Consider the following 24,156-nt stretch of genomic DNA (forward strand, 5'->3'; position numbering starts at 1 on the left):
AGCTGAGAGATCTAATCCAAATCGAACAGAACCAAGGCATTCAAGAATACCTAGAAAACTTGACATCAACTGAGGCTACAGACTATTCGTTGTGGAAAGCAACAAAAAAGCTTAGGAGATCCCAGCAGCATAATCCACCTATTAAAACAAGCGAAAATAATTGGGCGAGAAGCAATAAAGAGAAGGCCGACATTTTCTCAAAACACCTAAAAAATGTTTTTAAACCTTTCCAGTCTCAGCTACATAAAAATGACGAAAATAAAATTACTAGCTTTCTAGATTCGCCATGTCAAATGGATTTACCGCATGAGAAATTAACGGTCAAAAAAGTTAAACATACAATAATGAGAGAGATTAATATTAAAAAAGCTTCTGGTTTTGACTTAATTACTGGCAAAATTTTAAAAGAACTATCAGAAAAGGCTATAAAACTATTAACATATATATTCAATGCTATGCTACGAATTAATTACTTCCCTAGTATCTGGAAAGTAGCTAAAATATTAATGATACTTAAACCAGGAAAAATACCAGAAGATGTGACCTCCTACCGACCTATAAGTTTATTACCAATAATCTCGAAAGTTTTCGAGAAATTATACATAAAAAAACTAAACTATATAATAGAAAAAATAAAAATTATTCCAGAACATCAGTTTGGCTTTCGCAATAAGCATGGGACTATAGAACAAGTGCATAGACTTGTAAACCAAATAAACGCTGACCTAAATGCCAAAAGATATTGTTCGGCTGCTTTCCTAGACATATCTCAGGCTTTTGACAAAGTATGGCATACGGGCTTGCAGGTTAAACTAAAGAAACTTCTCCCTCATCCGGACTATCAGCTACTAAAATCGTATCTCACTGACAGACATTTTATTGTAAATCAAGGCGATGAACATACCGAATTAAATCCCATATATTCAGGAGTTCCGCAAGGTAGTGTACTGGGTCCAGTACTGTATCTTCTGTATACGGCTGATCTGCCCACCACAAAAATAACTACTGTGGCAACATATGCAGACGATACAGCAATCTTAGCATCCCACGAAGATCCAGTCACAGCATCAATAAACCTACAAACCCACCTGGAGCAAATACAATTATGGTTGAAGACATGGCGCATTAAAGCCAATGAATCAAAATCCACGCATATAACGTTTACCCTGCGTAGAAGAACATGTTAAATATCTTGGTATGCATTTAGATCGACGCCTAACCTGGAAGAAGCACATACTCTCTAAACGGAAACAACTAGGACTAAAATTATATCAAATGTATTGGCTCATTGGGCGCAAATCCAAGTTATCATTAGTCTATACTCAAGCCCATTTGGACATATGGAATTCAACTATGGGGTACCGCTAGCAAATCTAATATATCCATCATTCAACGGTTCCACAATAAGGTGTTGCGTGCCATTGTTGATGCTCCGTACTATATTTCAAATAAAGTGATACAACGCGATATTCCTCTAGAACCTATAACGAGTGTAATCCAACGTGTTTGTGTGAAGTACTTCGAAAGAGTGTCAGTGCATCCCAATGTACTCGCTAATCAGCTAAATATGCGACGTGATAGTGAAGTGCGTAGACTAAAACGTTTAACACCACCTGATCTGATTACTGGACATATGTAGAGTTTAGAATAAGCATTAGAATAAGACTAATTAATTAAGATAATATTTTATACAGAAGATTGCTTAATGAAGTGATTTTCTACGTGCCATGTATATATAATATAGACATAAGAAATACGTATTGCCAATAGGGCAGATTGTGGACTCACGAAGAGTAATAAAAAAAAATATTGCATTGCATTATTTATATTAGATTATTTTAAATAATGCTTCCAGATTGACAGTTTGTTTCGAAAAAATTGTATTAAATTCAACCATATCGAGAACACAATATAAAAGAAGATATATGTGTAAGATTTTAGTAACTTTTTACATATTAGTATTTAATGCAGCTGTAACATACTAAAAGTATTTCGAATAAAATCTCCTGAACCTTAATAATTAATAGTATCAATGCTCATCTCTAATGGAGTATAATCGCAAGAAAGGACCCCATTATCTTGTTCGAAGTATCTAATTAGAGATGTTTTCAGTTCCTCTGAATTGATTTGACATTTTCGATCAGATCAATCAGAAATATTAAGCAGAAATTTGAAATATATGAAAATAAGCAGTGTTAAATGGACGTTTGCCCGTTTATGAACATTAATTATTACTACTAATATTTGGAATAATTTTTCAAATATTTTAGAAAATGCAAACCAGTACCAACTCAAATCAAATTGTATAGGCTGATTCTGTAATATGTTCCGATCCGTCAGGCAGAATTGCATTGATAATGTCAATGTAATTATGATTATGATTATTAATGATAAATAATAACAGTGACATGCAACAGTGATAACATAACGGATAGCAGTAAAAAATGGTGATAAAGTATGGCTTGTACACAAGTTACGAAGGACAGGGCATGAAATTGGATTGAGAAATAGAAAACACATGGGATATCCTGGCACTAGTGTTAGCAGCTCTTATTGCATCTTTACATATAAAGATTATGTTAGTATTTATAAATTAGATGCAGTTTGTCAATATTTCTGTCTTCAAGGTAGTTTTACTGTCCTGGATAATATTAGATTTAAAGTTTGACAGTATATATGACAAGTAGTTAAGTTAAGTTAGTATTAAGAAACGCGTTATGAAAAAGAAATATGATACTAGCTACAAAATTAATAAATAAATAAAGTTGTACTCACTAACTTCTTGATATGTTTATCGTTGTAGTTATATTATTTGGAAGTGTCGTTGTACCTTCGTCCGCCAGTTTCCCTTCTGATCTTCTGTTTTTACCCAAATTTCTGTGGTATATACTATGAGAATGTTCTCCCAAGTTATGAAGTCTGAAAAGTTTAAATGACAAAAACTTTAGTTTTACTTTAAAAACTATTTGAGCATCTCAATCCACCTTTTGTGACCTTACAGCTTCAGCTGCAATAATTTTGCCCGAACTTTACCTAACTACACAAAGGAATATTTTGAGTTGCAGTTTCTGCGGAACGATGGCCAAACCAATGTTATTCCGTATTACTTTCTTCATAATAATTAATTTGATTCCAGTTAATTGAATTAATTTAGATGAGAACAGTCTCATGATCTCCTTGGAATCCTACTGACTGCGCCAGTTATGTAATGTGAAGGGTTTAAAACACAAACACTTTTATTGTACTTAGAGCATACTGAGGGTTTAAATGTATTCTATTATAAATCAAACTCCTATCTCTATATGTCTCATTCATCACACCATTCAGTCTTAACAAAAACACTTGGCCTTATTCTTTCAAATACAGTATCTTCGTAACTAGAGCCATATCAGTCGTGCGATATAACATATATAAGTAGTTGTAGATATCTTACATATCTTAAAATTTCGCTTTTTAAAATATTTTCGTGTTATATCTTTCCGATCCTTAGTTTACTAGGTTTACTACCAAGTATTAATGCAAATTCTAGGTGTTTTACTCCAATATTGTATTAAATATGAATTTATACGATTAATGAACAAATCAATTGTTGAAGTTGAAAAATTCGGAGACCCATATTAATTATAATAGGGGTCTCCATATTAAAATTAATATGGTTTGGTTGAATTTATATGGCGAAATTTTCCTTTTGGATGGTACTGCTTGCTTATTTGTTCTTGCTGAAAAAAGAAATATATAAAAATCATAGAGACACTAGTCTGAAAATTAAAAGATTAATACTACGATAATAACAATTTAATTACTTAATAGAAATGAAAAGAATATATGCAGTTGTTTTTACGAATATAGCAGAAATTCAATGATATATTTATAATAGTTCAATTATAAATACCATAAACATATTTTCGAACACAGAAACACAAACTAGTCATTATCTAACTTTATTTTATTGAAAATTGGAGGAAGGAAAAACTTCTATATACACTAACATTATTCCGGGTACAATATTTTATTAAAACTAATACATAGTTGATTAACATGTTTTGTGGTTACTATATTAACATCAAACATCTTTTTAATTTTAACATTTATAATCATTTAATCAGTAAAAATCATTGAGTATTTATATATAACAATTTAATTATTTATGGAAATGTTGACCGAATTAGTGATAGTTACCCTTTATGTTTTGCGATTTCAGATCTAAAATAGTTATATATCAACTTAGTTTACTAATCAACTCTAATTATTTATTAACTACCTTTATTATGTTTCAATATATTCTGTATGGAGGCTGATCCATTAATTTTGAGCCATATTTTTCACGGATTGACATACAAAACATGCATTTCTGAAAATAAAACAGCTTGATTACTATGACTGCGTCTTAAGATGTCGAAAAATGCTGTCTTTGTAACCCAATAGATCTTACTAGCCATAAGCAACATTAACATATATATATATATATATATATATATATATATATATATATATATATATATATATATATATATATAAAAGCCGTTAAGTGGTTTGTTGATAGGGAGTTTTGACTATGCTTCAGTCGCAAGAACATGTGAAACGTGGTTTCAATAATTTAAATCAAGTGATTTCAATGTTGAATACAAAGAACGTCCTGGAGTATCTAACACAAACTAAAAAACAATTGGCAGAAAACATGAATGTGAGTCGAACTACAATATGTGGGCGATTACAAGAGAAAATTCCAAAGACAGTTATGAAATGAAGCTATTTCTGCATCGAATAGTAACGGATGGTGAAGAATGGATTTATTTTTAAAGTCCTAAACGAAAAATTTCATGGCTGTCATCTGTCGAAGCCGATCAAATAAAAATTTGCAAAAAAAAATTGAAAGTGCCATGCTCTATATCTTATGACACTATGTTGGTGTCACATATTATTAACTGCTATTTAAACCTGGAGAACAGTTAATACTGGTCGCTAACGAAACCAAGTGATCAATTTGAACTCTGTATTAATCTAAAAACGTCCACAATACATTCGAAAACACTAAAAGAAGTGTTTAAATTACTTGGACGGGAGATTTGATCCAAATTGGAAAAGCATTTGGAAATTCTGAAGTCGTTTAGCATTAGAATTCACTCTTTGTGTTTCCTTTCTCTGTATTTCTCACTACTATGCTTCAAGTAATAACACTATAGAATATGCCTGTCATGCTATTTTCAACTTGTAAGTTAAGCTTGAACAATATGATGTTATGGATGCTGCTAATACAACCCAACGTTACACATAGTTTTCTTGGGTTATGTTTTTGACAATCTAAGGAAACCCTAAGAATAAGATTAAATCAGAGAATAGCGCCATGGCTGATTTGTATGTTACTATTTTTCTTTCTAATATTTAAGAAAAAAGTTGCGTTTTAGATCTTTATATCGTTTGGTTGTAGATTTTATATTAATGTTACAATATTATAATATTCCTTCATACAATTGTAGTGTAAATAATATACTAATCGACAAATACTAATCATTATTGTTGTTCTTGAAGCTTGCTGAGAACAGAATCACCACTTGTTTAGCTACTTCTTTAGTCTACTTGTTTAATGGAAGGGTAGTAGCAGAAAGAGACGTGTGTCAGCATATATTAATTATAACATTTTACGTTTAAAAAAAACTAAAATTTTGTTATTACATTAAATTAAATTTTTAAAGTACAGTAAAAACAGTAGACAGTATAACAATAAAAGGCAGACCAACATGACATTCAGAGTAGTCTGGAAAGCAGTCATGCTTTGGAGAGAGGAGAAACGGGTAATAGTTCTCCTCAATTAAAGAATCAATTGCCCCAATAACCTGCGTAGAATCTTGAAACGTTTATCAGGAAAAATCATTTTTTTCCGTAGTAGTAAAGTCTCGTTTTACGAACGAGGGTTTATCTGGACTGGACCTACAGTTTAACGTGGGCTCCGAACGTGCTTAAAACGGGCTTAAACGTGCTCCTCGGCATTAAGCTTACCGATTGGTGAGTAATTAACTTAAAAATCATCCCTAAAGACATCCGGTCTTACCCAGCCTGGTTACTGGCGTGACTGGGATCATTTTCCTTGTTACACATACATAAATTTATGACTATGCTCCGGCAGGTTTCAAACCCGCGACTATCACAACAGTAGGTGGATCGTCCTTTTGGTGGTCCGGCCTTTCAGAATGCGTCAACCAAGCCGGCTTCAACGTTGTTAGTTATTGCTTTAATAATAAATGTTTTAATATATGTTGTAATGTTTTTCCTTTCCGTACCTTTACAATTCCACGTCGAAAACAGTCTACGTCTTTTCAGTATATATATCTAGGGTGGCCAAATTTTCTTATCTTAAAATTATGTTCCGATTTATTCGACGCAGTCTAAGGGGGAAGAAGGAAATGCATTTATACTTATAGATAGAGTATAAAGTGCAATCCAGCGATATATAGGTAGATAGTAAAATGTATATTCAAAACTATTTTGTATTCTTTAAATCAATTATTAAGTTTTCAAGATTTTGGCTCAAAAGATACATATAGACTTAATTTTCAAGAGCAGCATTCCGTCCATGCGGTACCTAATATATTCGATTTCCATACTCCAGATCTTCACATTTTTATTAACTTAAAATGAAATTTAATCTTTTTATTGATTGAAATATATATAAGTTATAACAATGCACAGTATAGCTGATAATTTGATTTAAATATTTCAATGTTGCGCTTTTTTTGACTAGGAAAAAATATTATTAAATTTTTAGTTCCGAAACAAGAATATATATATTTGCCACATTTGGTGATACTGGGATACTTTTCTCAGGTGGCCAATCTCCTTCAAATTTTCTGGCTTGTAAGATTAAATTAGTTTGTAAAAAATAATTTCATTTCCTGTTGCTATTTGATCCATAAGAAATATTTCTGAAATTTTTTGGCTAACGGGTTACACATTCCATTTTTTTTTAAAGGAAACATATAATAATATTTCTAATACATTCTGCAATTTCTTTAACTTTTTCTAAATCCTGGAATTTTATTTTAACCCAAAATCTTTAATTAATTTTTGTATTTGCCTGACACATTTGTCGATTTTATAATTAATATAATTATGTTTTTCTGGTTTATCCGCCATATTTGGAAAATAATACAGATTATTTTGCTGCAGATCCTCTATTACTCTTGCAATTCTAAATTTAAATGACTTAATATTGAAGCAAAATCGCTAAGAAATGATAAGTCACTAAGTTAAGTTTCATAATTTAAGTTTCACATTTTCGATCTTTTTGGTGTAGCAAATCCATAATTTTTGCATGGTCATCCAATATCGGTATATAGTAACAATTCAGGTTGGCCTTCATCGAATTGCAGTCGGAAGAGACGCCGGTTGAGGGAACATCCTGGAATTGAAATAACAATTTTAAATGCCATTATCACTTTTGAGTTTAGTCTCTTACTGACTGACACTTGCTAATTAATTATGCAGTGATACCTCAATAAGGCCGGGAATTTATCTTCATTTTGATATAAGGCCACAAGTCCATTTGACTATTTCAAGCCACACAGAATTCTAGATGTGTGTTCTAGATTCTATTTGAGAGATCAGAGATCGACCAAAATTGCCATCGGGATCAACTTGTTATCCAACTCTAATATATAAAACATATGTTCATCCAGATTAGACAGTAGAAGCGTAGATTTAACCGTATGGTACTCTATAATGGCAACATTAAGCAATAATGTCTATAAATCATCCACAGTATTCTCTTTGTGATTCAGAATAATTTGTTTTGATTGCCGTTTCTCAGTGAAATACTAAACAAACTAAATTATTTAAATATCTATTGGATTAGGAATTCAAAGTATTGGAAGACAGAAGAAGGAAAAATCAACGACTGATACAGCTCTGGCTACGAAGACTACATATTAGAAGGAATACGATCATGTGTTTATCTAAAGACTGAATGATATAATGGGTGAGACGTCTAGATATTAAAGGGTTTTGGTTGATATTAGGACAGGTTTGGAGCTTCAGTTTGGTTTTGTGTCGTTCAACAAGTAGCGACTTTTTTTGTGAAATAAAATAGTGTTTGAAGTAAAATAAAAGTTCTTATGATTTAAACCTTTCACATATTATAAGTTATATATCTTGTAATGAGTAGAAAATACATTAATACAAAAGAAATATCGAACAAAATAATCATGGAAATATATAAAACGATATAAAGGCCAATACTAATGTTCAGCTGTACGACACTACTGGTACATACTGGAAACATCAAAAACAGTTAAACACCAAGCGGCGGATATGAAATATCTCAGAAGACTGAAACATAGAAATAGGAAAATTCTTCAATATAGAAGCATTCTGTATTTTGTAAAAATCCAAATTAAATAATATAATATATAATCGTTTTTATGGGAACAGCAGTGAAGTTAAACTTGAGGAAGCTAATAAATATTTCACCTATATGAAACGTATATTTATTGACTGCGTGATGGAACGAATATACACTATAAAGTTCCTCTGCTTGAAGGATGGAGAAACGACCGTTCGACCGAAATACTGAGAAAAACACCAGACTTATAGGTTTCTTGAAAACCTTAATGGTTTGCACTGGTACCTGGTCATATCACTGGACCGATAATTTTATTTTAAAGAAACTTTACCATTACTTTTTCTTTTTCCCGTTGTCAGTATTTGGTGCTTTTTATATTGCGATCATAATGGAACTTTTCCGAGTTTTATACGAGAGAGATAAACTTGACAAACTTCTATTAAATTTGGGGGTAAGTGCTTAAATAAGAATTATATATGATCTTAACATATATGATGGTTTTTCTCCGTTATATACTCGTATTATAACATATTATATATATATATATATATATATATATATATATATATATGTTATATAATATGTTATTTCTATAAATTATATGATAACATAAAATATGTCGAACAACATACCTTTCTAATACTCTTTAAACATTTCTTTTTCAAAACAAAAAGAAATCTATAAGAAAATTTGGGAAGAAAGTGGAAGCAAGAAGCAAGTGGAAAAAAACTAATTTTGTACGAAATTTGGGAAATATTGTCACAATCTTTCTAGTTTTAAAAAATTTATCTTATCTAAATTTCGGAACATCTAGGGATTCTTTAAGTAACTTCACTCCGCCTTATGTTCTTCAAAGGTATATTATATATATATAGTTTACTATATATTTATAGTTTACTATTTACATAAGAAAGGTATAAAATGTAACATCTTGTTAACAAATATATTGCTATATTTCTCTGGAAGGCAATAGTTGGGACATATTCATTTTGCTGTATCAATCAGTAATGATACAATGTCTGATTGGTAATCTCCAAATGTAAGTATTTAAATTTCTTCTAGTAACATATGAACTTTTGTAGTAAGTTAAGCTCATTATATGTTAATATGTCATTAGATGCTTGCATGTATTTTGATTAGTGATATCTATTGGTTAAAATGCGATCTATTAATATTAATAACTGTTAGGTAACCTAACCTAATTCAATGTTTTTCACACTTCTGTCATTATATAGACGGCAATCATCTTTCAAAACTGCATTGTCGATTGCTGGTTTGAAAAAATCTGTTGAAGCCCATCAAACATTTATATATTATATTTTTATATATTATTTAAAAATCGTGATCTTTAGAACAATGACAGCAACAACCTGAAATTTGAAAAAAGTTGAAAGACAAAGTCTTGAGTGCTTCAAATAGCAATGTGTGCTAAAACATGATCAAACTGTTACTGCAGATATCTACCGACATCAGTTGTTCAAATATGAATTACATGGTTTGCAAAAGAAAAACAGCAATAGATAATAACAGACATTATTCTTTGGCATGACAACGCTAATCTATACATTATAAGATTTAGGTAGATATACTGTGGCAACTTGAATGGGAAGTTCTGTCGCACCCAGCATATATGACATAGCATTTTCTGGTAACCACTTGTTCATATCGATGCAGCACTAACTTGATTGGCATGGCAGAATCGTTAGTTCAACACGGTATCATTGTATTTCCAGAAAAATGGGAAAAAGTTGTAGAAAATATTATTTTGATTAATATATGTTATATTAGTTTTTTCTCAATAAATATCTAAAATAAGTGAAAAAATAATCAGAATTCATGCAAGTAGCTAACATGTTATTTCTACTTTTTATATTTATATATACTATATTATATGCATATAATATTTTAGTTAAACATTTTGGGCAATATATACTGATGCATTTGCTCAGTATTTATCTTTGTTCCAGGTACTAATGCAGTAATCTTGATTTATAATTAAAAGGGGAGTAGATATATAAATTACCACTATTTTATCAGATTAACATAGGCAACATTTCATATTTAAATTAAATTAAATTTAAAAGTTTTAAAGACATTACATAAAGAACATGTTCAACCGCGATTTCAAAAATTATTACGATAATTTGGTACTTTCTTTCATGACCGAGAAAGGAACTATCAATGTTTATACTATGATCCTAAATTAAGATCAGGGATTAAAGAGTTACACGAACATTAAATATCGGCCGTAAATTAAGTTCGTAAAACAAAACTGGAAAAAAAACTGAAAAAAAATTATATATACTACCAAAATAATGTAATTTAGTAGTACGAGAGTTGAGTGTTGCGAAAAGAGCCAGAGATAATAAGCTAAAGGTGGTGAATAACCTGCATGTTGTAATAATTTGTACCTTTTAATTTTACGGTGTTTTTTGTACTATGTAAATAAGCAGTGGCAGATTTACTAGCAGATTGGGTAGGTTGAAACCTAGATTGGATTTTAAGGGGTGGTAAATTTGCCCTAAAAATATTTGTTTGTTTTACAGAAATAAAGGAAAACTTTATTACATATGTAGAATTTTCTCTCTGAACTCTCGAATCTTAATGAAACTTACAATATTTTAGTTTTCTACGAAAAAATATTTTATTGTGTTGACAAAAAATGTAATTAATATAATTGTAAACTAGGGCATCGAATTGCAGATGTCAGTATGGATGTCAAAATTTGAATAGTCCTCTGGCGGTATATGTTTACATTCGTCAGTGTAAGTAAGGTTGAATTGTATATGAGACATGTGTTGGATGTGTTGGATGATTCTTTCGATTTTTTCTTTTTCATAATTTCTTATCCTCAATTGGTCCAAATGTTTATAACGGTAATTGAAGTTTATTGTTTTACCCGTTAGGAAGTAATACATAGACCTAACATTAATATAAAATAAATAAAATAAAATATAAATAAAGTAATATAAAAATATAAATTGAGAGAGCTATTAGACAACTGCTGTAATTGCAAAGTTTAAAACTTAGACAAATATCAGTCACGTGCTAATATTTCAATTAATTATTTTATTACTTTTAAGATAACTGAATTGATGTAATACAAATATATATGTTATTATTCATAATATAGGGAATTGACAAAATAATATGTATAACATCTAATATAATACATCTAGTCGCATACTGACAATATTGCTTCCTTATATATTATGCGCCTCGTATGTATTGTCCACCTAACATGACAAGTCTTGAAGGTTATATTTCAGTATATTAAACACTTTGTTCTACGAGTTAGAAGAAGCGACTAATGTCATTTTTGATCTCTCAAATTTCAAAATAGTTTAAATTGTTTAAGCTCAGTTAGCGCGAACGCCTATGACAAGAACAGTTACATTGTTTAACGTTTTAAGCGACGGTATTCATGGTAACAAGAGCATAACGAGCCCATACACGCAGCTTAAAAGATTAAATCCTGGTTTGACGAGCATCTCATCAGTCATTCCATGGCCACCAAACATAACTGAATCCCGTTATGGGAAGTTTTAGAACTTAGAGAGTGAGGGGTAGATATCAGTGGGAGATGGGAATCTACCCCTAATATATCATTAAAGCAATTGGCGTATGTTTTGGTAAAGAATGGGACAACATTCCGTTGACACTCTGTCAAGAATTCTAGCATTAATTAGTCACTTAAAAACAGATGGTGGCTCACCACCTTAATAGATGTGTAAATGTGAGGTATTCATATTATCTTATCCGTCCTCTCTAGTTATTTATTGTTAAATATTTGGTTAGTAGTTTATTTGTTTTATTTTTATTTCAGATTGTTTTAGATGCATCGAAAATCACAATACGCTTATTCTTCTATTTCAAGAACAATGTATTGGCTAAATTTAAAAATATAATGAGAGATGAACAAGATATATTTGAGTCTCAGGAGCCCGAAGTAATTGAATATTATTTACAAAGAGCGAAGTCTTGGCGATCAACTGTTAGAATATTAAATATTAAATTTCAATGGTTATATGTCTTGGTTTATTTCAGTTGATTTTTCTATATATTACAACATGTTTATGTTCTTACGGCTATATGATAATTGAAATTAGCGATAACATCCTTGTAAACAGGAGACATAAGGCAAATAATGAAAGCGTAGAACCACCTTTCTTATATCAGATTTATTATCCAAATCCTGTTGAAAATAGGGTAAGTACGTCTACAATTATTAATTGTTAATTTTTGAATAATGAATAACGTATTCATGTATTTATCATTCTAACTTAATAGTACTGTTTAAAAATGTTCCTTCGTATTAATACTACAGTGGTTTAACAAGTTTTTTTTAATCTTAAAAAAAATTGCTGAACATAAATTCGTATTTTAATTAAATACATAAAGAGAAAAATATCGTTTTCAAAGAGCGGCTTAATAATAATGTTGCGTTTGGAGATTTGTTAACAGCTTACATGTATCCTGATCATTGATTGACTTAACAAAAAACAACTATAGTCCATTCCATAAAACAGTGAACTCATGTCATCTAAATTGATTAATATACCATAACAGTATGAAATCTTATTGCAACGTGTGAAAAATTTATGTGCACAGATATGTGTGTAATTGTTCAGAATATATATGCGTATTTACTTAAAACGTATGAAGAGAGAAAGAATGCTGTTTGGCAGCAGTGATTAAATATAGTTTTATCAAGAAAGTAGTAGTAACAGAACAAATAAAGGTGAATTACACTGATATTGCAATGACTTTACAAAGAAATACTGTACTGAAGGAAATAAGAACTAATGCTCAAAAGGAGTAAATAATATGTTCTATGCTATATAGTTTAAATATGCTCTCCAATGAAAGTAAAATATTTTACTAGTACCACTACATAAAAACGCACCTTGAACTTTACATCATAGGTGGTGTGGAAAAGAGTTCAATGTAATTGATGGTAAATTTCAAGATGTAGATCATCATTCCTGAGTTTTAGATAATTTTGGCTTTGACATACAACAAAACTCAATCTAAGTAAAATAATTAGACAAACATACTGTTATAAAATATAATTTATTTCAAGATTATAGTACTTAACTTTTTTCCACACCACCTATGATATCAAGTTCGTTTTTATGTTCCATGTTCATATTCCAAATCGAAGGTGATTAACCATTCCTGTTTTCAGTGTGAAAACAAAATATATACAATTATAGAATTATTAATAAATGTTATGACTAATAAAACCTAATCAATTACTAATTGTAATTGTAAAAATTAATCAAAACCTAATTGTTATTCCAACGTTTACCTTTTACCATCAACTTTTTTTGTCCTAACATAATTTTTATTATCATTTTGGCTATTGGGTATATTGGTCCCATTCTAAAATATCCATGTCTCTGTCTCATATGTTTCTAAAAATTGAAAGCAAAGCTTTTTGAAAAGCAATTGTTGGAAGTTTCTTAGACCCCTTCGTAGGTTATCTTTACATCACTTAATTCCTATATTACCCAACAGTGTATGAAGGGATGTTCTCCATCCCTCAAAGAGCTACATATCTCTAAACTTTATATGGATACAATTTCCTCTAAATAATTGTATTGAATAATAATAATAACTCGGTGAATTTAGGGTTTTTGTATAAAGCATATTATATTTTACATTTTTAAAGATATTTCAGTGACCGTGCGCATACTAATATTCAGGGAAGTTGCAACACGCTAATAAATATTTTCAATAAAAATCACAGAAACTTAATATTTAACACTAAATATGCTTACCTCTCTATCGAATTTTATGACAAGAGGGATCCTCCATTATCTCGTTCCTGTTTGAAGTAACTGATTAGAGACACGATCTATTTGTCTGATTTCGGCATTTTCAATCAGAGTAATAATAAGCAACGACTTGAAATTTAGCAAAACAATCATATCGGTTTGCCGGTTTATAACCTGCTTCGGTTACATGTTGGAACGTATCAGATAGCATTATGTCTCTTTTTAACTAGAATAAAATGAGAAGGAAAATATTGTCTAAATCTAAAACGAATTTAAAAATTGCGGCAGATAACATTAAACATTAAACATCTTGATGACGTGATTTGACTGTAATTTTGAATAGGCTATATATCAATTCGTCAATAATTTTCATCTTTTCGGCAAAATGATGATACAGTGAAGGAAGAACTATCTTGGTTTGCCATTGATTTCAAACTTCTTAAAAATCTTGAAACCGTATGTTAGCCAAGCCATGCTGCATCGATTTACACAAGCCGTAATCAGAATGTGCAGTGTTTGGTGAGTCAGTTAAGTGCGGCAAAACTTTCCATTCGAGCTGCAACAGCGCAACTCTTGCATCCATCCTTCACAATTCTTGCAATATGTGGACAAGCGTCGTCATAAAAGAGTCATAGTTGGCGCTTATTACTCGCTATTGCTGCTCTTGTTTTTAAAAAGCCACGGGTTATTGTGTTATTCAATTTGTTTTAATACGGTTTTAGCGGCTCGTATATACTGCACATTGCTAATTTGGCCATAGCACAGCAGGAGCGTTTATATGCATTAAATAAATTACTAAACTAACCACTAAAAAGAAAACTGTTACTTTCTGCAGAGAAATTGAACATGACGTATCGCTGATCAAAATACACGTAAGCACCAAAATTCTTAAATGATGACTTTGTTTTAATAATATTTCTCTCTATCGGAAAAAAAACCAATATATATACTTCATCCATTTTTCATATTAAACAGTAACAAGAGTTATTTCACTGAACTTCAGTAATTGGAATGAAATGTGGGTCACATATTGAAGGTGCATATTATCCAAAAGTAATGTGGGATTGTCATATAATGACTATTATGATGATATAGGTTATATGATAACTATCATATAAAAAATCGGGCTTAACTTTACGCGGCAACAATGTTTTATTAGTGACCATCATGCTGTTAGTTTTATTTAATATTTCTAATATCCTATATATTTTACCTTTTTTGATAATATATCAACTAAATTAAATTTAGGTGAGTCTTTATTGTGTAAATTGCTTCATGGTGACCTTTATCATATTGGCTGTGAACGTATCCTTTGGAATATCAACAACTTGTATGGTTTATGGGGCTACCCAATTAGAAATATTTCAAATTCGTTTGAAGCGTATTCATGAGATTGCGGAAAAATCCTATAATGGTGACGTAGCACTGACCTTAAAAACGTATATAGTAAAACATCAAGATTTAATGACGTATGTCTTTATTTGCAGTTTAGTATTTATAACAACAATAATCACCGATTTTTATATTTTTAGATTCATACTGGACCTAAATGACTGTATACGAAGCGCCACTCTAGGTGAGTTCTTAATAAGTTCGATTAATTGCGCATCTGTGGTTGCCGATATTACCAAGGTGAAGGATTGAGTTAAAATAATCAAATTAAGATGTTTATTTGTTGTTTTTGTAGGTCAGCGATATAGGATTGGATGCTACCTACTCAGGTTGTTATGTCGTACTTTTAATATCACAAATATTTACTTATGCTTCGGCCGCTAGTGAAATAAAAATTCAGGTAAATTCAATAGATATAGCCGTCCAATAAAATAACTGACTCGCGTCATCAAAATTGATGATGTCATGGATCCGACACACGTGACGTTACCAAATGAATCAAAAGAGGTATAGCGCCAAAAGTACGTTTGCCCGTTTATAACGTCTAATTATTATAAATAATGGTGTGAAGAATAGTGCAAACATTTGACAACATAGATCAGAAGTGCCAACCCAAATCGAATTTTATAGACTGAGTCGGTTATATGTTGCGACGTATTAGAGAGCATTCTATTTTTTTTAGCTTGGTTAAAATGAGAAGTAAAAATACGCTGCGAGTTTTAAACGATTTTTTAATTTTTACCAGCTGAAATTGCCAATTTATTCGACGTCACCTATGACGTGAATCGACTGTTTTATTGGACGGCCTATGTACTATGTATCAGTACTCATTCGATTGCTAAATGTCTCCATATTTTTCTCCGAACCATCGTCACTTACAATTTAAAAAATTAAGATCAAATTTTATATTTACCCATTGCTACAATAAAAATTGTTTTACTAAAACTATATCAACTTATAAACTACTTTTATATTAAATAATGCACCTGATATTTATACTATTTTTTGTAGAGTGCAGCTATAGCTGATGCTATATATGAATGTGAATGGTATAATTTTGATAAAAATTCTCAGAAAATGATCAATATCTTACAAAGTAGGGCACAAAAACCATTAGAAATGACTATAGGTCCGTTTGGGGCCATGACCAATGAAACAGCTGTTATGGTAACTCAGATATTTAATGATTGTTTTAAAATTATTTCATTTTCTGCTTATAGATGATGAAGGCTTGCTACTCATATGTTGCTTTTATGAAAGATTCAGGAGTAGCTGAGACTACTGTTGATTAAAGAATTAACAGTGATATTTAGCAACAGCAATATGATCTGATTTGAAAAGGACGTAGTATTTATTATTCAACTTAAGCAATCTCACACTGTAATAGATTTATAGACAGCATACTTCATAGAGAAAATAAAGATAGAAACATATGCATATATAAATAAACCTGAATAATTTCTGCGGGCTATAAACTGGATTATTTGTAATAGATAACATTTATATTCTGACTGGCATGATTTTAATTTAAAGTGATTAATCGATACGTAATACTAAATTGAAATAATTAGAATTTCATAAAAATCTTATTTCTATTTCACCAAAGTTAATAGACTGTAGCGTCCATTGAAGTTAATCATTATTACTATAAACATGAAAGTTTGCTTTGGAGTATAGATTTTAGTTGATTTTCTAGAGTTCTAAAATTTGTAAAGTTATTATTTAAAATTACTGTAGCTTTTATATTAAGACATGAAATTTTCATTGGCTTATATGCTGGAAGGTTTCAATAGAATATTTTCTATAACAAATCATATAGATATATAGCAGTAATTTTGTGCTTAATAAAATCTTAAAAAGGTTATCTGTTTATTTACGCACGTTAAATTTTCTCAAAAGGTGTCATGTTTACTAAGTAATACCGAAACCCTTTCAATTAAATAATTGCTATATAACAATTGGTCCATCTAATAAAAGAGACAATGCGTGCCAATGGTGACGTCAAATTTTGTATAAATTGCAGTTAATATGTATAAATGAAAATCTGTTTTAAACTCGTAGTGGATTTTTCTCATTTCTTTCCATTTTGAAAATGTTGATGCATCGGAAAATGTAAGCGAATCACTCTACAAATTTCGATTTGTATTGGCAGTGACCGGCTTTGTTATCAAATGAAAATATTAAAAAATATTACAAATAATATATTACAGTATTAAAATTATACAAAAAATATGGTAATATTTAGAGGTTACAAAGCGCAGTCTCTGATCAGAGATTTATTTTAGAAAGGTAAGTATTGTTATTATTAAATATTAAATACTTGGGGTTTTAAAGGAAATATATTTTTCGTGTAGCGCAGCATAACGCTTAATATTAACATATGTACTGTGGCTGAAAGGTTTACAAACAACTAACATTTCTTCAGGCTACTTTATGCCATTGTATATCGCAACATTTATTCCTCCAAAATACTTTATTGTATAGGGCCTTCATCGCATTAGAACCAGATTTCTAGAAAATGAATGTATTAACTTTAGACGTATCTTTTCTCAAAATGAATACAGCCTTTGAAATATGCCCAATAGCATATCCGCTTTTACAGATTATTTGATATATTTTTCTATATTATTATTTCATTGAAAAATGGGATCAATGTATCTGTTGAAGTTGTTGAGTAAAGCAAATTCAGTATTTTAAGATATAAAATGTGTATTATAGAAATTGTAAATAAAGTAAATATAAGCAGTATCACTCAATCTTTACATATTTATTATTAGAGCTTAAAATGTAAGTAACAGGTCAATTGAATAGACCCCGGCGAGATACAAAAATGGAGCTACTACAATTAAATCCATACGTTTTCTAGTTAGCCCTAACCCGCAAAAGATGCCTGTATAAATTTGACAGCAGTCGGATCACTATTTTATGAATTATAGCATTTTGTGTGAAGCAACTTTTGTTATTGTGAAAAAAATAATAAAAAGGATTTTGGCGTATTGATAAAATATTGCTTTTTGAAGAGCAAAAATACAGCTGAAGCAAAAACTTGGCTTCATTCCGAGTTTCCGGACACTGCCCCAGGAAAATCAACCATCAAGGATTGGTATGCTAAGTTTAGACGTGCGAAGTAGTAAAGTTTTTGCATCGATATGTGACAATGGATGAAATATGGCTCCATCATTTCACTTCGAAGTCCAATCGAAAGTCAGCCGAGTGGACTGCACGCAATGAACCCGCTCCAAAGCGTGGGAAAACGAATCAGTCAGCTGGCAAGGTTATGGTATCTGTATTTTGGGATGCGCATGGAATAATTTTCATTGACTACCTTGTAAAAGGAAGGTCCATCAACAGCAACTATTATCTAGTGTTAGTGGAGCATTTGAAGGACGAAATCGCCGAAAAACGCCCCTATTTTTTAAAAAGAAAGTGCTGCTTCACCAAGACAATGCACCGTGTTACAAGTAAGTGAAAACGATGTTACAAATCCATGAATTGGGCTTCGAATTGCTTTCTCATCTACCGTATTCTCCAGATCTGGCCCCCAGCGAGTATTTCCTGTTCTTATATCTCAAGAGAATGCTCGCTGGGAAGACATTTTCGTTGAATGAGGAGGTGATCGTATTACAAAAATGGTATCGAAAAGTTGGAGTGCCGCTATAATCAGTGTATCACCCTTGAAGGAAATTATGTTGAATAAAATGTCTGTTATTTTTTCCGATTATTGTGTTTGAGAGAAAAGTATAATCGCTAGGTAATATTCAACATTCGCTTATGACTCCACCGTCTTGAAGAATGCAATATTTTTTTGCAGCAGCTTTCAAATATTATTTGAGAGCTAGCTATGGTCCATACGAGAGAATACATATCCTGATAGTACGTTTAATACATTTACAGATAGAAGAATATGTAATGCACTTTTAGAATATTTTTAAAGAGGGCGTGGAATTATCCTATCAAATATGCATTGCATCAAATAACGTAATTTAGAAAAAACTATTATATTTTTAAATGTAGACCAATAATATAGAAGGTAGTAATAGATCTGGTGGTGGAACCGATTGTGGCAATCTTATTTTTCTACCAGTACAACAGTCTTATAATATTGACAATCCATTGTCACTTTGACATTTCTAGCTATTTCCGATTTGGCACCATAATCTATTTCCAAGGCCTAGAGTTCTGCTGTTCATTCCTGTAGTTGCGAAATCGCTTAATTTAATTTTTTCATGCTCGCTTTTGTTTTGTTGATTTGTACGAATTCGTTGCATTCTAAGCCATTCTATCCACTACACTTCCATTTCCTCTCGAACGCTAATATGACAATCAATACGCCTCAATCAATACAGTAATACTTCGTACAAGAAAAGTTGTATGAAAATTGTTGTTTTGACTGTTTTCCTATTTAAACCTTCTCTCCACTTCCACGAATATTTCAAAATTAAAATTATCTAAATTAGTCGAGCCATTCTGGAGTTTCAGCGAAACTAACGAAGAGCTATTCATTTTCATATATAGAAGACAAATTTTTATATGTTCTGTGGGAGGATGAATAGAATTATAGGTTTGTATTAAGTTTATACTATTCTGGAAATAGGAAAGAAATATATTCGCAGTTGCTACTAGTATTCGCGCATTATCAGTCGTTGGTGAATATATAGTATATAGTCGTGTTGCAACTTTCTAGGTTTTCTGCCCGACACCTAACTAACTTTCGGAAAACTGAAATATTATTACCTTATAACAATCTGTAATATTGCCGCAGCGTTTATAATATCTCGGAATAAACAGATGTCTCTAGCGTATAATACAGTGTAGCGAGCGCTACAATCCTTTAGGCCACCTCAAATACAGTGACGACGGATTAAAGTTTGGCAACTTTAGATTATTGGTGTCATGCGGTTCCGGGTATAAAAGAATAGAACGACGACGTCCCCCCCCTCTCACTCTCTCGTGACATAAGTTTGTTTACAGAGTATTCCATTTTCCAGTATTATTCAGTATTCCATTTATTGTTTTCTATTTATTTATTTATTTATTTAATTATTTTATCATCTTTCTCATAATTAATTATATTACTATAAATTAAAGATATTAGTTTTGTAGTTGAAACTACAAAGATAAATTTTAACTATTTTATAAGCCAAAAACTGATTCCAAAGTGTCCGAAGTATATCTAGCAATCATGTTTTAATCATAGATAGTGTTGCTTATTTATTTATTGAGATTTTGGCATTACCCTAGCCCGGTTAGTAGTAATTTATTAGTGTTGTATGTTATGACTGTGTAGAACTTGTTGGTGACTAAGATTGTTGTTAACTATCGTCATTACTCCGTCATTGTTATTGTCATTTCCATTATCATTTTCTGTTATTGATACTATCAATATCATTAATTAGCAGTACATTAATTTTCGGTGCTTAATTTGAAGCTTTATTGGTACAATATATTTTATTCAAAGTATCGTCCATCGATAGCCACTGATTTTTTCCAACTTTCAGGAAATTCATAGATTCCATCTCGAGAACGAGACTATCCACAAATCGTACCATTTTTTGGAGATCATCTCGAAACGTCTCTCTCTCTCTCTCTCTCTCTTTCTCTTTCCTCTTTCTCTTAATTATTTTATTCCTTTACAATTTCTGTATAACCTTGATCTGACCTAATATCCTGTCCATTGTCCCGTGGACCACACGTAGTCCTTAACATCGATATAAACAGATATTATATCAATCAGTGTTTTCTGTTCAGTTAAGGAAACTTCTTTATCTTGTCTTGTTCTTTGTTTTAAATTGTTGGGGTTTCTAGCAATCCTTATTATATAGTTAGCCCTCTCATAGGGTCCTATGATCAGATAATTAATGAAGTAATACTAAAGTATTTCGGTGAACGGGATTGAGTTAGGACAAATAGAAAGATTCTAGTGTACAGGACCAGTAAAACAGGAGAAGAAAGGAGAATTTTCTGTGGAATTAATAAGTCGTCTGATTTTATAGACGCACATCATATATTCCAGGATGAACAATTTGGTTTCCGTGCCAAGCCCTCATGCTTTCATCAAGCTGCCCTCATCGCAGCAGCTATCCACCAGGGACTGATGAAATGGATCAAATAGGGCACCATGGTCTAATATGTAAAACGAAACAGCTAGGTCTACCGAATGATCTAATATCCCTGATAGATTCATACTTGAACGGTAGGTCCTTTCAAGTGAGGATCGGTGACGCAATCTCCTCTCGTAACCAAATTTCCGCAGGAGTCTCGCAAGGTGCTCCACTAGCCCCAGCACCATTCAACCTTTATATGGCTGATTGCCCGCTCTACCAACTTTCCCACACAGCATCTTACGCAGACGATACCGCTTTCTTCACAATCGGTTACTGTCCCGACGCTATTCGCAACAGACTCCAAGTACAGCTAAACCAAGCGATAGAGTGGTACAAATTCTGGCGGCTGCAGATAAACCCGAGCGAAACGCAGGCTATTCTGTTCCACCGCAAGAAGGAGTTCCATGTTTTTCGCCTCCAAATCGATAAAGTTCCTATCACATGGAAAGTTTCATACCTCAGACTCCAGTTCGACCGCAGATTCCAATGGCCGGCCCAAATTCAGCACGCTATTTACAAAGGAAATGGCATGTACAGCCTACTATTTCCTCTACTCTGCAGAAAAAGCAAGCGATGCTGTATAAAATGCTAGTCCGTCCAATCTGCCTCAATGGATCACAGGTGTGGTACGGGTATGCCTCGGAGAGACAACTTGAACCACTGCAAGTGTTCCAATCCAAAAAAGTCCGTGCGTTACTCAGAGCCCCATGGTTTATGAGGAACGTCGATACATACCTCGAATCAGCCATCTCGTTTGTGAAAAATCTCATAAACATGCTCAGTATGAGGTTCTCTATAGAAACCTTAGAACACAACATCTTGATAAAATCCCTACTCATGCACAAAACCCGGTAGTAAACAAACTACGACAGTCCCAGTCGTAACTCAGGGTCTCTGTCGCCCGTAAAACAACCATTCCCCGAACCTGAAGCGACATCAGCCAAAGCCCATTTGGTTCTAGCTGGTCAACCTAGTAAATGAAAAAAAAATGTTCGCAGGCATTCACGGTATGCACTCACGTTGTCCTTCACGATTAGTTATTATTTGTGTTGGGAACAATCGACTGAAATCGACTATCGATTATTCAGCAATTGACTACTTTTTACTATCGACTATTTCAGTCGTTATTTTTGGTTCGACTGATTTTACTATTAACTGTTTTCAGTCGTTATTTTCGATCGTTATTTACTATCGACTTCTGGCCTTCCGTCCTAGCCGCGACCTTGAAAGTAATGCGCCGAATTTATGCTTATATAGACTTATATGTAATATATGTGCTTTTATGTTTTTTTTTGTAGTTTGCTTGTGAATAACTACATATTGTAAATTAATATAGCAGCATTTTGGAACGCTAGTTTTCGAGGGAAAAAAATTAAATTGTAAATGATAAATAGTAAGATGTTTTTGACTGGCATAATAGGTAATACTTTGGACTGGCATAATAGGTAATACTTTATTGATAAACTTTCACGATTTTTGTCCAAGCTTCTTGTTTGTCGAAACTTTTTTCCTAAAATCTTGAAAACTAAAATTAGGTTCCAAGGGTTTCAGAAATTGTATAGATCCAAAAGATTTGAAGAGTTTCTTACAGTAGCTGTTGTTAAATTTCTTTTAATAATATTAACGATAAAGAGGTGAATAAAATATATTAAATATTTGTAATATATACATTTTCTACTGAAGGATGTATTGACATCTGGAGATAATTTGATAAAAAATGGCTAGAATGAAAGAAGTAATTACTCCAAGTACTGCAGCTACTTTACAGATTTAGCAGTATTTGGAAATTCCATTTATTGGGCGTTTAGAAAACCTATTGGATTTTTAGTAAACATATAAAATGAAACTACCTGAATTATATCAGTTACATGTAAAATATTCCTCTATACCCGCAACATCAGTCCCCTCGGAACGAGTTTTTTCAAAATAATTAACGATCGAAGAAACCGCCTCACGGGAGGAAAGTTGAACATGATAATATTCACAGTAATTTAAAAATATTTCTGTTCAAAAATAAATAAAATTTTTATTTATTTTAAGGGTCTGATAGTTATTGTACGATCATTTTTAGGTTCATCATGGATTAGATTTTTCAATGATTAGGTATACGTTTACATTTTATTTAGTAGTTATGGTTATTGAAAATCATTAGTTCTTAGGTTTTATTTAAGTTATATTGTATTATTTATATTTATTATGCTATGTTATTTAAAAATAGCAATTAATATATTAAAACACGATAAAACACTTGTGGTGTTATTATTCCATTCCTTTTTACACATCCACAGAACATTCAGTATAAAAGTAATCCTACTTCCTTTTAAAATTATATTATTTATTACATGATCATAGAAATTAGTAATTTTTATTTCTTTTCTTTTTTAAAGTTATCACGTGAATGAATATATATACACCTCTGTCTCGCTTATAATACCATTAGAGAATATAAAGTCATTTAAAATTAACTGCTCCAAGCATTTATCTCCGTCCTTTCCTATCACACATTTTTTACAGACAAGAATTCGTACATCTTCGTCTGACATTA

General features: G+C 31.5%; 1 protein-coding gene across 2 annotated transcripts; it reads left to right on the plus strand.

Annotated features, from left to right (window-relative positions):
* The first annotated feature begins 8,502 nt into the window (after nt 1-8,502).
* LOC143192968 (odorant receptor 24a) lies at nt 8,503-18,263 on the plus strand. 2 transcript variants are annotated; one of them, XM_076398851.1, is made up of 8 exons: nt 8,503-8,786; nt 12,162-12,329; nt 12,383-12,544; nt 15,364-15,584; nt 15,648-15,747; nt 15,803-15,907; nt 16,519-16,674; nt 16,728-18,263. In XM_076398851.1, the coding sequence occupies exons 1-8, from the start codon at nt 8,535-8,537 to the stop codon at nt 16,797-16,799; spliced, it is 1,236 nt and encodes a 411-aa protein (XP_076254966.1). In that variant the 5' UTR covers nt 8,503-8,534; the 3' UTR covers nt 16,800-18,263. The 2 variants fall into 2 exon arrangements, with proteins under 2 accessions (XP_076254966.1, XP_076254967.1); XM_076398852.1 differs by having other exon boundaries at nt 12,162-12,284.
* The last annotated feature ends 5,893 nt before the right edge of the window (nt 18,264-24,156 follow it).

This window comes from Rhynchophorus ferrugineus, unplaced genomic scaffold, assembly GCF_030347505.1.
Source record: "Rhynchophorus ferrugineus isolate W39M unplaced genomic scaffold, kcgeb_rfMv2 rfM3, whole genome shotgun sequence".
Classification (NCBI taxonomy): Eukaryota; Metazoa; Arthropoda; class Insecta; order Coleoptera; family Curculionidae; genus Rhynchophorus; species Rhynchophorus ferrugineus.

What these genes read in the sequence shown, in the direction of transcription:
- LOC143192968 (XM_076398851.1), top strand. Translation starts at nt 8,535, where the DNA reads ATGGAGAAACGACCGTTCGACCGAAATACTGAGAAAAACACCAGACTT. An exon ending in AAACATCAAGATTTAATGAC is followed by an intron (nt 15,585 to 15,647) that starts GTATGTCTTTAT and finishes TTATATTTTTAG; the next exon opens with ATTCATACTGGACCTAAATG. An exon ending in TGGTTGCCGATATTACCAAG is followed by an intron (nt 15,748 to 15,802) that starts GTGAAGGATTGA and finishes TTGTTTTTGTAG; the next exon opens with GTCAGCGATATAGGATTGGA.